This window comes from Ochotona curzoniae, unplaced genomic scaffold (assembly GCF_017591425.1).
Source record: "Ochotona curzoniae isolate NIBS_2020 unplaced genomic scaffold, NIBS_Ocur_1.0 contig_2688, whole genome shotgun sequence".
NCBI classification, from domain to species: domain Eukaryota; kingdom Metazoa; phylum Chordata; class Mammalia; order Lagomorpha; family Ochotonidae; genus Ochotona; species Ochotona curzoniae.
Genome location: NW_024465553.1, coordinates 13,058,807 through 13,075,379, shown reverse-complemented (window position 1 = coordinate 13,075,379; position 16,573 = coordinate 13,058,807). Strand labels below are relative to the sequence as shown.

Genomic DNA, 16,573 nt, shown 5'->3' with positions numbered 1-16,573 from the left:
CAATGCAAACAACTAAACTAATATTGTAAATTAAGAAAATAATTTTGGGGATAATTCAGAGCTTTTGTGTAACAATTTATATTTGGTCTTCTGTTTTGAAGGAGAAATAATAACAACTCATTATTGATATTTGTTTTTAACAGAGAGAGAGAGAATAGGGGCAAGTGTCTACTCCAGAAGCAAAACAGACACGTAACTTGCGTTGAAGATGCTACAATAAGTGGGGAGAAGAGGCAGAGCAGACTAAAGCCACACATTACCACTGTGTCCATCCACACCACTGCCCACACGCCCAGGCAGCCGGTCAGTGCTGTCATGCTCACGGAGAAAATTTGTATTTGAATAAAAAAGACAGTTCCACATGTAACGGCAAAATAAGAATCTATAAAATATTAAAAGCCAATACAAATAAATATGCAAATTTTCAAAGGAAACAGCAGTATATACAGCAGATTTTATGTGCTTAGAACCAAATGTTTTAATAGCAATGGAGTAGCAAAAGGAAAACTTTTTACTAAGAAGTATGATTTTTTTCTTAAAAAGATAAGACTACTGTTTTTTAAATGTTTTTCAAAAAAGTAATTATAGAGACTGCCGGAAAATAAACAGATGTAGCAGTGGGCAGATTTCATACAAAACAAAATGATACTCTCAATATTTAAGCAATATTTTCAATCAATTTAAATAAATTTTCATTATATCAAATGATCAACGCTGAAATTTTGAACAAGCTGTTGAAACCACAAAAATGCAAAACAACAAAAAAATCCAAAAAACTTATATTACTTATATTTAGAAAGCATTGCTTATATTACTTTACAATGTATAAACACTATACTTCAATATGGAATGGAAAAAGAAAATGTTATTCCTTGTTTGGGGGCTTAACAAAATGACTAGCATTTCTGTAAGTGTCATGGTTATATATTATTCTTTCAAAAAGACAAATGTGAAAAACTTTGAAATAATTTGAAAATAAGTAATGGATGAATAAGTGAGTGGGTGGCTAGGAAAACCAATGAATAAATATGCTACAAACAAAACGTAAATGGAAAAATTCCTGCTCTCATCTACACGTTAAGGAAGATGCGAGTATTTCCAATTTCCTCCTTTGTTTTGTTCCACAAATGAATTCTAAGAAATCCAGACTTTCTATTCAGCTATCAGTCATCAACTGTGGGATACAGAGAAATCAACTAGAAACAGTTTCTCCAGAACATGCAACCCTGGGAATAAAGGGGAAAACAAAACTTTAAAAAGTGGAGATCATCATTGATAGAAGTAAGCCAGGGAGACATTAATCTTGGAAATTACGGAGTGTATTAAAAAGTCAGTCTCTTGTATCTTAAAACATTGGAGAAAAGGCCTAAATTACATCACTTTTTATACCGTAGAACAGCCTCATGGACAGGCACGAGGTCAAAGCTGCAGGCCCACTGTGTGACAGATCATCACTCAACTGGCTGTGAGCCCTGGACGCACATCAGGCAACACGCGTCGCCCTTTGAGCGAAGACTAAAAAAGTACAGTTACAGAAAACATTCCACAATATAGCCTGAAACCTGTCAGATCTCCATCACAACAGGCCACTTCAAAGATCTTAAATGGGAAAACCACTGGCTGCAGGTCCCTCTCTGCTGTGCTCCACAAGGCTCCTCTTTTCTTGAACTCACAGAAGCCAAGGATCAGCATGAGCCCATCACGCATGAGAAGCACAGAGTCCAAACAAGGACCATTTCACAAATTACTGTGATCACTGTACCTGCCGGAAAATACAACATATCTGAACTGCTCAAGCAGTCACAAGAAATCGGCCCCAATGTTTTCCCACATTTACTTCTCTGTTTTCACTTTTCCTCCCTTCACTTCTATCTTTGGAGACCATGCTATACCAATTGAACTTTATTTCATCTGTTTAACCTTCGTCATTCTTGAAAAGATGTCCCCCCCTCCCACCCCCTCCCTTTCTCTCCAGATATATATATATATATATATTCCTTAATTAGATGTTATGGGACTGTCAAAAACAATACAACAGTACCCTCTGACACGTATTGTTCGGGCAATTTATGTTTTTCAGCTGTACTGGAACAGTTTCCAGTGTAGATCTGAGAATCATGTATGATGACTTAATAGCACTAACATAGAATTTGTTTTTATAACATGCAATTTCTCTAGAATACAAGGCACTCCTTCCAGAGCTGACATGACATGTAATATAACAGCACACTAAATGTAGAAACAAAAGGGAGAAGAGAGCTTGTTCTCTCTCATGGCAGCAATGAAACATCTGAAGAAATGAAAAGCCACATTTTCTGCCTTGGAAAATGATTTTCATTAATTTTATGTTAACATGTAACAGGTGCACAGTATTATTAAAATGAATAAGCATTTGTTCCATTCTCCTTCAATGTTTCACAGGACAAGCATTGTTACATGTAACCACATTAATAAGAGCTCTATGGATCCTCAAATGTTCTGGATACCCAAAAAACTTTGTGAGACTTAGAGATTATTACTAAACTGCGGTAAGTGGTACATATCGCAAAAACAATCCTGACTACTCAAATGAACCACAAAAATTTAACTTTAAAAGCATTAACATACATAATGGTTTGATTCTCATGGTGGATCTTCTAAAATAATATTAATTTCTTAATTAAGATCCTCTTGTGATTCTTCAATTCATAAAGTACACCCCAAAAACACTGGGTAAGACCAACAAATGTAACCTATGTTGGGATTCCAATACTACCGCTTTGCTTCTTCCCCTCATGATCCCTCAATTGGGTAACAGAAAAGAAAGTGGCTTTGCAAGTGTTCAAACTATTAAAGTTATGTAATGCCAGGCCTAGTGTGGTAGCCTAGTGGCTAAAGTCCTCACCTTGCACGCACTGGATCCCATGTGGACACCAGTTCTAATCCCGGCGGCCCTGCTTCCCATCCAACTCCCTGCTTGTGGCCTGGGAAAGCAGTCAAGGACGCCTCAATGCCTTTGGACCCTGCACCTGCATGGGAGACCTGGAAGAGGCTCCTGGCGCCTGGCTTTGGATCAGATCAGCTCCAGCCATTGCAGCCAATGGGAAGTGAATCATCAGACGGAAGATCTTCCTCTCTGCTCTCCTGCTCTCTGTATATCTGACTTTCCAATAAAAACGAAGTAAATCCCTTTTTAAAATTACATAATGCCTACAGACGAACGCACTTCACTTACTCTAAGCTTGCTTTGCCTTACTGTTATTTTCACCATTTTATTTACAACCTTCTAACACATCACAGAGTTAACTTATCAGAATTGTCATCTCAGCCACTGCCTGTCAGCCACATACACGTACCATTTTTTTCTGTTTCATTCACCAATGCATCCTTAGCATCTACAAGAGCAACAAATGCAAACCAGGCAACAAGAAAAAAAAAAAAAGGTTAACTTGGGCATTTTACCAGCAGGAAACAAGCATCTCTTACCAAATTAACACCTGCAAAGAGCCAGTGCACTGTACACAAGAGGGAAGCTGAGGTTGAAGGACCTCAAGGATTTTCTCCTTAAGATCCAGAAAGGCTAAGAGAAATGGATTATCAAGGAGAGAAGAGACGGGACAGAGTTCAAAGACGTCCCATCAGGAAGCCGAACGCCTTTGCCCCAGTTCTAGGATTCCGTGGACAGAGAGAACATAGACAGAGAGAAGGTGAGGAGGCGGCGCTGACACACACCTCTCTTCTCCTGGTGAATCTCTTCCAGCAGGTGCTCTTGCCTCTCTATCTGCTCGAAGAGACACTGCAGCTCAGACTCCTTGTTCGTCGTCAGCTCCCGGAGCTGTTCTCTGCAGAGCAGCAGCTGGTGGCGCAGACTCCTCTCTCTGTTCTCTCTCTCTTTCAGTTCCTCACAGAGCCACTGAAGTTTAGTCTAAAAAGAACATTTATATCCAATTTTTAGATATCCAGGAAACAGCACCGCAAAACATGAGGAGAAACAGCCATATTACTTCGAGCAAATGAGGCAGCATAATATTCACAGAGCCAAAAATCTGTCAAATTTTAGCAAATTTTAAAAATATTCACTTTAATTTGCATAGCAGCTTATATCACTTAATAGTTCATTTCTAAATTAGCTCATGAGATTTATATATCTTTACAAAATACTTGTTATGTTCTATTATCTCTAGAAAGACAGTATCATAGAGGAGTTTAGCCTATTATATAAGTAGTCTGTAGATTTGACAAATAAAGCAGAGTTGCACAACTGTTTGAAAATTAGAAACATCCCAGTAGAGAATGAGTTATTACAAAATGGGGTTTTATATCAGAGAGCAAAATAATACAAGTAAAAATTCCTGCCTCTGTCACATACAATGTATATACTCAAGGATCCAGCTAATCATGGCAGATGGAAAAATACTCTTATGGCTGGGGAAAATAAATCAACATTTGCTTGCATACTAGACCACTTCTTTTCATGAACTCTAAGCTTCCTTATGTTTAATAATATTTAGATATTTAAAGCATAAATGGAAACTATTTTTGACCTCTTACAAAACTATTCCAGGGCCTGTCCAAGTAAGATCAAAACACATATTTGATTTGAAACAACCTATACAGTCCTTAATGATATTAACACATGGAAGCCATAGATGGGAAGTGAGTGCCAGGCTAAGCTCAAGGCCACTCATGAGCAGAGAGAAGGGCATGTGCTCTAGACACCCCACAAAGCATCAGAAGACACTGAGCTGCAATAGGTCCGCCTAGGATGCAATGGAACTGGGACGCAGCCCCTGGACATGGTGTTTCCCACAATCAAGTTCAGAACACTCCCAGAATGGAAGAAGTGGTATTCCCCTGTGGGCCAAAGGATTATCCACAGAAAAACATCTCTGGTCAAATAATCACTGGGCAGAATCTGTGAAAACTGTAAATGAACACTGCAAGGTAAACCACGTGTGATGTGAATGTAGTAGTCTAAGTCATAATTATTAGCATAAACTCTCATTGGAAGAAGTAGGGGGAGGGGTACTTCACAGCAGGCCCCCTTCCAGAATGATGGCCTAAGGAGTCCTGCAGAACTATACTGCAATTCAGCTATTTTCTCAGGAGCCAGCATCGTGACACAACAGCTTAAGCCACTGACTGCATCGTTGACATCCCTTACTGGACCACTGATAGACTTCCTGGCTATTCCATTTCCAATCCAGCTCCCTGCTGAAGTGCCAGAGAGTGCAACAGAGATTCCTGCAAGTTCTCGGGCCCCTGTGGCCATAGAAGAGATCTGACTTAGCTCCATGATGGCGCACCTGCAAGAACAGTAGATGATGGTTCAAGTCCTAAGGGCCCTGCTACCTAGATAAGCAGCCCAGAAGGAGTTTCAATCTCTACGCTTCAGTCTGGCCCAGGACACACCACCACGGCTGCCTGTGTGTGCAGGCATGGGCACCCAGGCATGTGAGTCTGTCTTTCGCTCACTCTAATTCCAGCTTCAGAAAAATTTAAAAACTACAACACATTTTTTTTTCCATTTCCTCTAAGCAGTTGAAACCACAATCATTTTATTTTTTGTCTGATACATGAGGAAAAGGTTAGGTCTAGATTCTGGAGAACCCATACCATCATCAGCCAAGGATTCTGCTATGTATTTCACCACAAATACATAATATCTTTACTCTCATATATCAAAATACTCAAGATTTTCAAATAAGGGAATAAAGAAATTTAGTGAATTAAATCCTCAAGACTTTGTCCAAAATGTTACAATACTCATCTGTGAAAAACACAGAATTGGGCCAACAAACATACACATAAATACCAAATTAATGAGTACACTGTTGTTCTGGATAGAACACACACATGAAATTCAATGACAAACGAGATGCTTAATTTCTTACAAAGAGGAATCAACCTGTATTTAAGTAATAAGATGAAAAAAACTGATAACCTCAAAACAAAAAATATCCTATTTTTAATTTTTATTGGAATAATAAAACATGGCAAACATTCGAAAGTAATGCATTTAAAACATGACCACTACTCTCCAGACTACCAAAAAAAAAAAGTGAACACAAAGAAGGGCTGGTAAAAATGTCCATATGCCAGCCGAAGTAAATCTATACCCGTAGGCAGAGTCCTAAGTAACGGCTTTCAGATGGCATTTGGACAACAGCAGCCTCTGATTCTGTTCATCCTATTCCGTACTTAGAAATTCCCTCACCAAGCAGCTCTAAGGATCCAGACATTATCCACTGTGCGTCCCAAGTTGAGGAAGCTGGTCAGAAAGCAAAGCTTCAAACTCTTGGACTCATATTTCACAACTTAAACACCTAGAGATTTAAGTACATTTTCAGAACTATTTAATCACGGCCAGAAATACTCAGGCTAATCCTCTAAAGATACGTCTGAGATCAGCTGTCAGTTAATACTATCACAAACGATTAGATGTCAAGGGGTTAAATTATTGCCACAATAGAGCCAATTATTGCCTTTTAACAGAGAAGAGAATTAGATAATCCTGGTAAACAGAAGAAATTCATATGCACAGAATGAAATCCAGGGCAGATAAATCTGACATATAACAAACTGAATATGGGTGGATAAAAAGTAATAATTTTACAATTTATCACAAAATATATGAGAGGTCTGTGAGAAAAGAAATCTACTAGCCATATGAAGGGCTGGAGTAATAAGTCATTAAGTCATAGTGCAAATATACCAGAGATGGCAAATATAAATAGCTATAATGACATACATGCCTCGACCAAAAGTTAGTAGAAAACTTTTCCTGAAATGTGCCACCAAGGATATTTTGCACCATTTTCCACTTCACAGATACAAGAAACATCTCAGTTTCTCTTAAACCTATTTTATAAAAAATGAATAGGAACTGTAATGCTAAAGAGTGACACTCCTCTGCAATGCGAATCAATATAAAGAACAGGAACTATGTCCAACTACAGTCAGATACCCATTCCATTGTGCCAAGCTCTAAGGATCCCAAAACTTCCCACATCTCAAAAGGAAAACAAATCCCATATCGTAATTATCAGTTCGGCTTTTTTTTATGTTTGTTACCAACTCAGTTTCTTATAAACCATGTGGTCAAAAAAAAAAAAAAATCCACTTTGAATCCTCCAATTTAATCTCCTTACCCAGAAATTTAGTGGCAAATTCAAAAAAATAATTTCCTGTGGGATTCTTGGATTTAAAAAAAAAAAAAGCACAAAACAAATACAAGGCTTAACCAGCATTCGGGCAGTTGAATTCATTCAGCTTAAGCTTTCCCAAACTCACTGTGTTGGGACCCTACGACCAAATATGGCTCTTTTTTTATATGGGATCACAGGGGTGGGCTCTAATCTGATAGGACAGGTGGCCTTACCACAAAATGAGGCATCAGGCTAGCACAGAAGAGAACCCAGGAAAGGGAAAGGGACTCTGCAAGCCAGGAAAATTGTCCTCGGATCTTGGAATGGCATCCTCCAGAACCATGAGAAAACAAATGAGTGTTGTTTAAACCCCAGCTGAGGTTTGAGAATTGTTCTGGCAGCCCCAGCAGATCTAAAACAATGACCTGAATAAAGAAGAGGGAGCCTTTCTTCATTGTCAAACAACATGAAAAACGGACTACACACAGTCAATGACTACTACAAACGTAATGTATCTGCAGCATGTATTGCTAATCCTCCAAATTATTAATTTACAGAAATCTAATCAACTAATAATTTTCAGAATCAATGCTAGGTAAGTTCACAGCTCTCGTTAAGTATCTTGTAAAGGCAGCTTGGAACACAGCACAGGATTAATTTGAACAACTAAAACTGATATTTAGTTGATAAGGCTATGAATCACAGAGCAACAATCACTCTATTAAACACAGAAACATTTTACAAGTTACATAATGGATTCATTTATTTACTATATCAATAAGTATGTTAAGTAAGTGAAACAGAGAAGGAATTTTAAAATAAAGTAGTCTTACATCTTCATAGTTAGTAGCTTGCAATTATGTAAGAATCTGCATAGGTGTCTGGTGAAACGATGCCACTGGATCTTTTCTATCTGTGAGAATTTTCTATTGGGAGTTAGCCAAATAATGCAGCAAAATCACTAAGGGATGGCTCAAAGCTAAAAACCATGGAAAACAGAAAATTTGAGTAAGAAGATTACAGCTTATAGAGTTAGCAATAATATTAGGTCCCATAATTTTGTTGCTTTAACTGCTATGTTTCCTTTGGCAAAACTCTAATAACAATTTTGAAAAGAAATGTTTGCATAAAAAACAAAAACAAGGTAAGAAGACGGCAATTTTTTTTTTTTGGAATATGAAAGGTCACCAAAGAATTAAGTCTGAACTACAATTCAAATTCAAATCAACTTAAAAGAATCACTTTCCTTTAATAATGTCTCCACATTTCTTAGTTAAAAACAAGCAAGAAACTAAATTATCCCCATATTAGCACATATCTTAAAAATGTAAAAAAGACCTGTTGCCAATTAAAGTATTCCAGGAATGTGACTTAATGTTACATAAAAAAAAAAAATCCTCAAAATACTAAGTGCATAACATTTTTTATTTCTACAATAGAAATATAAAATACTGGGTAATTATTCATATAAGAGTTAAATACACTGTATCATACATTTGATTTAAAAAATCAATGTCAGTAGGCAGTTAAAACACAATGTTTGTACTCAAGTGCACTTACACAATGAATGGAGACAAATGGTAGCACAAAGGTCAGAGACAGAAGCTCTAAGCTGCCTTGCCAGTAACCAAAGAGTACCTGAGGTCTTGATTTCCATAAGAAAATCATATGATGTGATCTTTAAAACTACTTCAGTTGTAACACTTGCGTTATTGCAAATGCGTTATTGGGGCCCAGCGGCGTGGCCTAGCAGCTGAAGTCCTCACCTTGAATGCCCGGGGATCCCGTATGGGTGCCAGTTCTAATCCCGGCAGCTCCACTTCCCATCCAGCTCCCTGCTTGTGGCCTGGGAAAACAGTCGAGGACGGCCTAAAGCTTTGGGACCCTGCACCCCCATGGGATACCTGGAAGAAGTTCCTGGATCCCGGCTTTGGATCAGCATAGCATCGGCCGTTGCACTCATTTGGGAAGTGAATCATCGGACAGAAAAAGTTCCTCTCTGTCTCTCCTCCTCTCTGTATATCTGACTTTCCAATAAATAAATAAATCTTTAAAAAAAAAAAGCAAATGTTTTACAATGTCAAGAAAATATTATGCAATGAAACTGTGATTCTTTGGAATGATACCTAAAACAGGACAGCATACAAAATCTCTAAATAACTTAGAAGCATATTTATTACCCACTTTTAAGATTTGCAACTCTGATCCAATAAAACAACATTTGACAATTAGCTAACAAAATGACAATGAACGACAACACTCCCATACATGGTCCCATCTCCAGAGCATCTGCCTGCCCTCACCTGGAAAACTATCCTTACTGACTCACTGTAAACGCCTACGTTCCTTAACCTTCCCTGATTTTCTGACATTGAACTCATATTTGCTTGAGCTGATGCTTCTCTTTGATCCTTTCTGTTCAAATTAACTGCCTAGATTTCAATTCCTGTGATGGAGATTCTTTTGTTATTTGTGCTGGTTTGGCCCTTCTGGGATCCTGTGTGCCCATTTCTCACAAACAGAAACCCTTGAGTGGCGTCGTCTACACGCTGACATACAATCAATCATACATGCTGTCACCAAATGCAACTGCAGACTGCCCTTCACCTGTGAAGCTGCAAGCAATTCGCTCAGGTCACACTGTTATAACCGAATTACAGGAAAAACTTCATTGTTCCCCCTGCCTTCCATCCTACCACTTCCTCCAATGTACCTTTGACACCACTCCTCAGAGAGATGCTTCTAAACCAGCAGCACATTGCTGTCTTGGTCAAAACTCTTCTGAGATTCACTAAATGCCCACCTGAATCCAAGCTCGTAAAAGTGGTGCAATGCTCTTGTTTACTGCACGTTGCCCCCAAAGGCTTCCCACGTCCTTCCTGACACAGCTACACCCTACCTCTGATTGAAGGTTCCGCTCCTGACATTGATTTGTTATTGCCAAAGCACTTGCACTTTTTTCCATTTTTCATGTTGTTTCTCTTCTGTGTCATTCCTAAAGGTTTCTCAAAATATAGGATACTTCCTCTTTTTGGGATTATTTTCAGGATTATTCTCAGATGTCAGCACCCATGGCAACTATTACATATTTTTGTTATAACCTTTATATATCATTGTGAAATTATCAACACGTGTGTTTGTCCTTTCCAAAAAGAATAGTTTATTTAAGATTCTTCCTTGCTCATTGTTATTTTTTTAAGATTTATTTATTTTTATTGCAAACTCAGATATACAGAGAGGAGGAAAAACAGAAAAGAAGATACTCCATCCCTCGATTCAATCTCCAAGCGGCCACAATGGCTGGAGTTGAGCTGATCCAAAGACAGGAGCCAGGAGCTTCTTCCCAGTCTCCCACATGGCTACAGGGTTCCAAGGCTTTGGGCCGTGCTCCACTGTTCTCCCAGGCCACAAGCAGGGAGCTGGATGGGAACTCACATCACCGGGATTAGAACTGGTGTCCGTATGGGATCCTGGTGCATGCACGGGAAGGACTTTAGTGCACCAGGGCCCACTGTTATGTTTACAGCATATAACACAGTATCTAGAATATTTCAGTTATCCAGTAAATGTACTAGAGTAAGGTTCTAAAAAACAAAGCAAAAAATAAAAAAACCAATGACCCAAAAAACAAAACCAACCAACCAAGTAAATAAATAAAAACCCACAAGGAACTCCTTGCAGGGCATTCCTTCCAGACCATCAAGCCTCCACTCTTCTCACTCATTGATTATTTCATTTGGGAATGTGGTGCTCAGTAGGCTTCCACTTTACATTACGCACCAAGGATAAAAATGCAACTGCGATGCAACCCAGGCCTCTGGTTCTTCTAGAATTAGCACCAACAGGAGACATCCATTCAGCAGATTTATGAAAACAATTACTGAATGCCCTTAGAGGTCCTTCTAATACTGCGAGATGTCAGCACAGACCAGCAGAATAGCAATTCTATTTTCCATACAGGTTTTGTTCTCTGATTTCAGATCTTATCTTCAATACTTATAGAGCTGGACAGTCATAGTTCATGGGAATTACAGTATTGCAGCCCATCAATAACCTAAGCCATCTTTGTGGTAAATAGATTCAATTCCTCCTAGTTCAGTTGGTCAGCACGGCATTTTTTATCACAACCCTTTTACACTGTAGAAGAACAGTTGTCTCATGCAGTATTAAAACTGGCTTGATCAGAAGTTCAATCCCATTAAATGATAAGGGAAAACTGCTCACCAGCTTCCAAATTAAAGGGCTATGATTAAGAGTCATCTCTGGCTCTCATAATTTAACTCAACCACAGCAGTGAAAGCTTTCTGTTCAGAAATGATAAAGATTTTCACTTGAAAGGAAATTCCAAGTACATTGCTCTTGTTGTCAGAGCTGTGGAGTTGGGCAAAAAAAAAAAAAAAAAGAGAACTGTTGGGTTAAGCCTTCACAATAGTTTCGAGCCAAAAAATTTGAAGGTAATAAAAATGTACATTCCAAATCTGCCTTGCCTGTGGCATCAATACAAATTGGTATCTGTCTGTCAGAGATGGCTAGGGAGGCAAAAAGGCCACCATTTCCTAAGTAGGAAAGGAAAATGTCCATGCTAACGTAAATTCTGCTGTTCAATCATCAAACTTTTCATCAAGAGGAGCTCATCACGTGCAGTCGCCCTTCAAGGTGGCACTGCTTCCTGCCCCGTCGCCCCGCCCACCTTCGTCACTCCATGTGTTCACTCAAGCATTCTTACCTCTTTGTCACTGTTTCACACATAAATACTCAACTAGCAAAGCTTACTGCTGCTGTTGCTAAGTTTAAATGTTTTTCCAGGGAAGCTTCCTCTGAAAGCTGGTAACACCACACCCTGCCACTCTCCCAGCACAGACACCCAAGAAACTGTTCTTTTCCTGCATTCCCTGGTCACTGCTTACATGTCACTACGACAAAGACTTCCAGAATTTAGTTATAGCTACATTTTCCCTGTTCAACTTTACAAATGCGATTAAAGTAGACAACTTGCTGACCATTACTCCCATCCACAGTGTGGGAAATACAAATGAGAATACCATCACTCCTCTTGCCTGAGTGAGCTGAGACTCCAGATGACAAATTTCTTTCTGAATGCCTTTAAAGTAAATAAATTAATCTGGAAGAAAGACAGGAAAGGAAGGGAAGGGAGGAGAGAGAAAGGAATGTAGGGAAGGAGAGAAGGAAAGAGGAAGGAAGAGAATGTCAGGGAAGGGAAAAAAATGAAAACGTGGTGGGCATGTAGGCACAGCACAATAGCCCTCCACCACCACAACTGGTTTCCCATTTGGGCACCAGCTGGAGTTTTGGCTGCCCCAAGGCCTTGGACCCTTGTACCCATGTGGGTATCCAGAAGAAACTCCTGGCTCCTGTCTTTGGATTGGTCCAGCTCGGCTTTTGTGGCAATTTAGGAAGTAAGCCAGTGAACAGATTTCTCTCTCTGTAACTCTGACTTTCAAATAAAATAAAAAAGGGAGAAATAAAATTTTTTAAATATTTGGGTTTTTTTTTGCTAACCTCTCATTCAATTTAAATCATAAAGAGAATCATGAAGCAGGAAAGACACCTTTAAAATAAAGGTTTACCACTGTCATTCCATAAAAGACATGAAGAAAAGAATGTGCTTGAGGCACATGGAGTTGTCAGGTTTTGGGGTTACTCTCAGGGCCCGAACTATCCTGAATGTATGAGAGTACAGGACAGGTCAGTCCCAGCTGCTCGGATAGAGGCACATTTGCAGAGACACTGCCCAACTCAAGAAAGCGGAGAAAAGTCTGATTGTCTAATTCTTGGGATTGTAATAGTTTTTCTCCCATTGTTTATGTAGTTTAGCAAAATCATGCTGAAATAAGAAATATGGAAGTCTCTTAAGTGCAATACCCTGACATCGTATCCTGTGGTGAAGAATTACATTTTCATATGGCTAAAGCAAATAGGGTTTCTTGAAGATTATAAGCATTATAACTTTAGTATCCAAAGATTAATTACCTTGCTTTCCGCTAACCAGCGATGTGGATCATAGTGGATATCAGGACTAGATGAAAAAACCTACAATAAGAGGAAAATGGTATTAGAAATACATTTTTCTCTAACATGAAATTATTCACCATAGCATCAAAAAAGTGTAAGCCTCATATTTAAAGACTTAAAAAAAAATAAGAAGGCTTATGCTTTAATGCTCAACCAAAATTTACAGGAGATTCAAACTGAAACATCCGCACTGATTAAAAGCCCATGCTCTTCATGTTCTATAACAAAAGTAACACTCAGATCAGAATTATGGCAACACAGAGAGCAGAGTGAGTACAGAACTGAGATATCATCCAGCCTCCTGAGCTCTCTAACCTTCAAAAATTTATCAATGAGCATGATGTATCTTTGATAAGAAACACTTCTAACTATATGATAGTGACAGTTTATAGGTATGAACTTAAAGTGACAAGAAAAAAAATGTAATAGAAACAAATACCACCATCACTCAGAACTTTTCTGAAAGGTCCTATCATCAAACGGAGTCAATACAGGGTTGAGTGATCTGAGAATGTGTGTTACGGTTAGACAATGTCAAAGCAATGCAGTCTCTCCAGAACTTGAACTTGGTGCTTCTTTCAAGGAATTCTAACCCTCATCATAAATAACTCTTCTTGAATACAATTAAAAATACATAAATGAATAAATGCAAAAGTTGACTTTAAAAATAGAAAAACAAAATTAAATATAATTTGTTCAACTGGAAAGGCAGAGAACATATTGATGACTTGTCTAGATGCCAGACTCCTAACAACTGAAGTCCCAGGTTAGCATTTAATGAACTGTGTGGCCAATGACTAGTTACTGAATCTCTATTAACCTTACTTAACCTCTCTACGATGAAACTGATCAGAGCAGCTAAGCTAAAGGTTGTTTTTGGGTTAATGAGAAGGCACTCGCTATACTTACCATAGTACTTATAATGTACAATTCTACATGCATGTAACATACTTACACTAACAGACATAGCCTGTGGTAACGAAAAATTCGGAATCCAAGGTTCCTGAAAGCAAGGTTATTCCCCTTGGCTGGAATTGCTGACTCTCAGCGACATTTCCTTTGCTGGAGTGAGATACAGGCAATTCACTGGAATAACACCATACTTTCTGGCACCATCATTGCGGACTAGACACAGTGCCTCGTTCTAAGAAGCACAAGAAGTTGCATTGTTTACTGAGCCTTTCTGGATGGAATAAAAACATGGCCACCGTGCAAGGATGGATTAAAATCCATGATAATTATATACCTAGAAACCAAAGTGAAGATTATGGTACAAGAATTCATAGTTACTTTCAATTTCTCCATCGAGTCCCTGGAGAAGGTTTTGCAAGCTGCATCGATCTCCTTCCCTATCACACCAAGGATGGATTCTTGCTCCGTCTCCAGACAAAGCAGCTGGTCCTTGAGCTGCAGTCTGGCCTCTTCCATCCTCCGCAGGTGCTCTTCTTCATTGCTTATATGTTTTTCCTAATGCATTGTCAAGAAATAAACAGAAGCCGATTAAAGAGTGGAGAAAAGAAATACTAGTTCTACACAGTAAATTAAAAGAACTGGATTTGAAAACAGATTTGCCAACATCAATCGCTTTGCTAAAATCAGTCTACTTATTGTCCAAGCAAAAGATGAGTTCAGAGGTGGCGCAGTTTTAAAACTGTTAAGATGATACTCAGCAAGTGAAATTACGGCAACTCTATAACTCAAAACAAACAAAAGTCCTTTGTCATTTAATGATACATCACAATTAATGGACCAGAGTAAAAGGTGGTATCACAAACCAACTTTAAGCTTTCACTAAACTTTACCAACAAAAAGTGAGAAAACGTAAACTGCTAAATGTGAAGTTACTGGTTTCTTTCTTTGGAAGAAAAGTTCCCATCATTATCACGTCACAACATGGCTCGGGGGGCGGGGGAAACACAAACCTAAGTTTCAAGAGCAGTCATGTTATATAAAGGCTTTTGACCAGTGAAATTTACAAAAATAGAAGTGTTTCCTACTAAGTAAATAAATCTACATTATGAAAAGGGGTTCCTAAGGAGCCTTTTTAAAAGAGCCTTTTTTAAAAAGTCACAAAAATTTGGGGGACTTCTCCAGGCAAAACAATTCTCAATCATGTCTGTACGATTTTATTGCTAAAGAAATTCAAAGTAGTACCCTCAGGTTTTATAACAAAAAAATAACCTCTTTGTTTTATGTGCAATCAACCAATATCATAATAACTGACGAATGCACTTTTACTCATTACCAGGTAGCATAATCAACTTTATCAAATAAAACAAAACTGGCTTAAAATTATTTTAAAAATAAAACATCTACTCATTAAAAAATAATCCTGACAGATAAAATGATCATTTTGTAAAAGAAACACAAATTATAGTTTATTTCCATTTACTTTAAGATAATAATAATAAGCGACCATTTGTCCCAGTGATTAAAATACTACTTCAGATGCCCAAATATCAGATGGAAATACCTGCTTTAGATACCTGGCTCTGCCCCTGACCTTCAGTTCATGCTAATGAGTGTCACAGTGCTTAAGTTCTTGGTCCCTTACAGGCATGTCAGAGACTTGCACTGAGTTCCTGGCTCCTGGCTTCAGCCTGGCCAAGTTCTAGCTGTTGTGGCCATGTAAGAAATCAGAGGATAGGAGAATCTCTCTCCCTTTCCCTCTCTCTCTCCTCTCCCCCTCCTTCCCTCCATTTCTTTCTCCTCCCTTTCTACATGTCTATTTCTTCCTTTCAAATAAACTCAAACGTGTTACAATATGGATGACTAGCACTCCCGGCCAGAGGGGCTGCGCCTTTCATGACCCAACTTCCGCCTTCTGTTCAGGCTTACCTTTATTTTCAGTCTCTTACTTTCAGTATTTGCAGTTCCTCAGATCTGCCTAGTACTCTCCAGACCACAAGTGGCATAGAGAACTCTGCTTGAGCTGGTTCAGCTTGTAAGTGGAGAAAGCTGCTATGAAACAGTGCTTAACTTAAAGAATTCACCTTAGCCCTCTATCTAGGTACAGAACTCAGCCATGGTAAAGCTAAGGCACTGGCATTTCTTTGCTTTAGGCACACAGAACGGAATGGTTTAAAAAATAAAGATTTATTTAATCATTTCAAATAGAAAGAGATCATTTCTTCCATCCACCAATTCATTCCCGAAAAACCCTGTACAGCAGCCGGGACTGGGGTTGGGCCAAGCGCAGAACCACCTAGGTCTTTCATATAAGTGACAGGCTCTGAAATACTTCAACCATCAGCTCTTGCTTCTGAGGTATGTTACTAGAGAGCTGGACTGGAAGCAAAATAGCCAGGACTCAGAACATCATTCCAATGTCGCAAGCAGTGACAAGACAGCCACTGTACCAGCCTGAGGATGGGACTGGCCTTCACTAGCCGTCACTGCTAAAACACCACTCA

The 16,573-nt window shown here is 38.8% G+C and overlaps 1 protein-coding gene across 1 annotated transcript in view; it reads right to left on the bottom strand.

Annotated features, from left to right (window-relative positions):
• Window positions 1-16,573, bottom strand: part of CEP128 (centrosomal protein 128) — a 247,937-nt gene that overhangs the window by 135,860 nt on the left and 95,504 nt on the right. The window contains exons 17-19 of the mRNA XM_040975214.1: window positions 14,451-14,627; window positions 13,119-13,178; window positions 3,712-3,904 (exon numbers count right to left, since the gene is read on the bottom strand). Coding sequence (XP_040831148.1) covers window positions 3,712-3,904; window positions 13,119-13,178; window positions 14,451-14,627 — 430 coding nt within the window. The remainder of the gene's footprint in view (window positions 1-3,711; window positions 3,905-13,118; window positions 13,179-14,450; window positions 14,628-16,573) is intronic.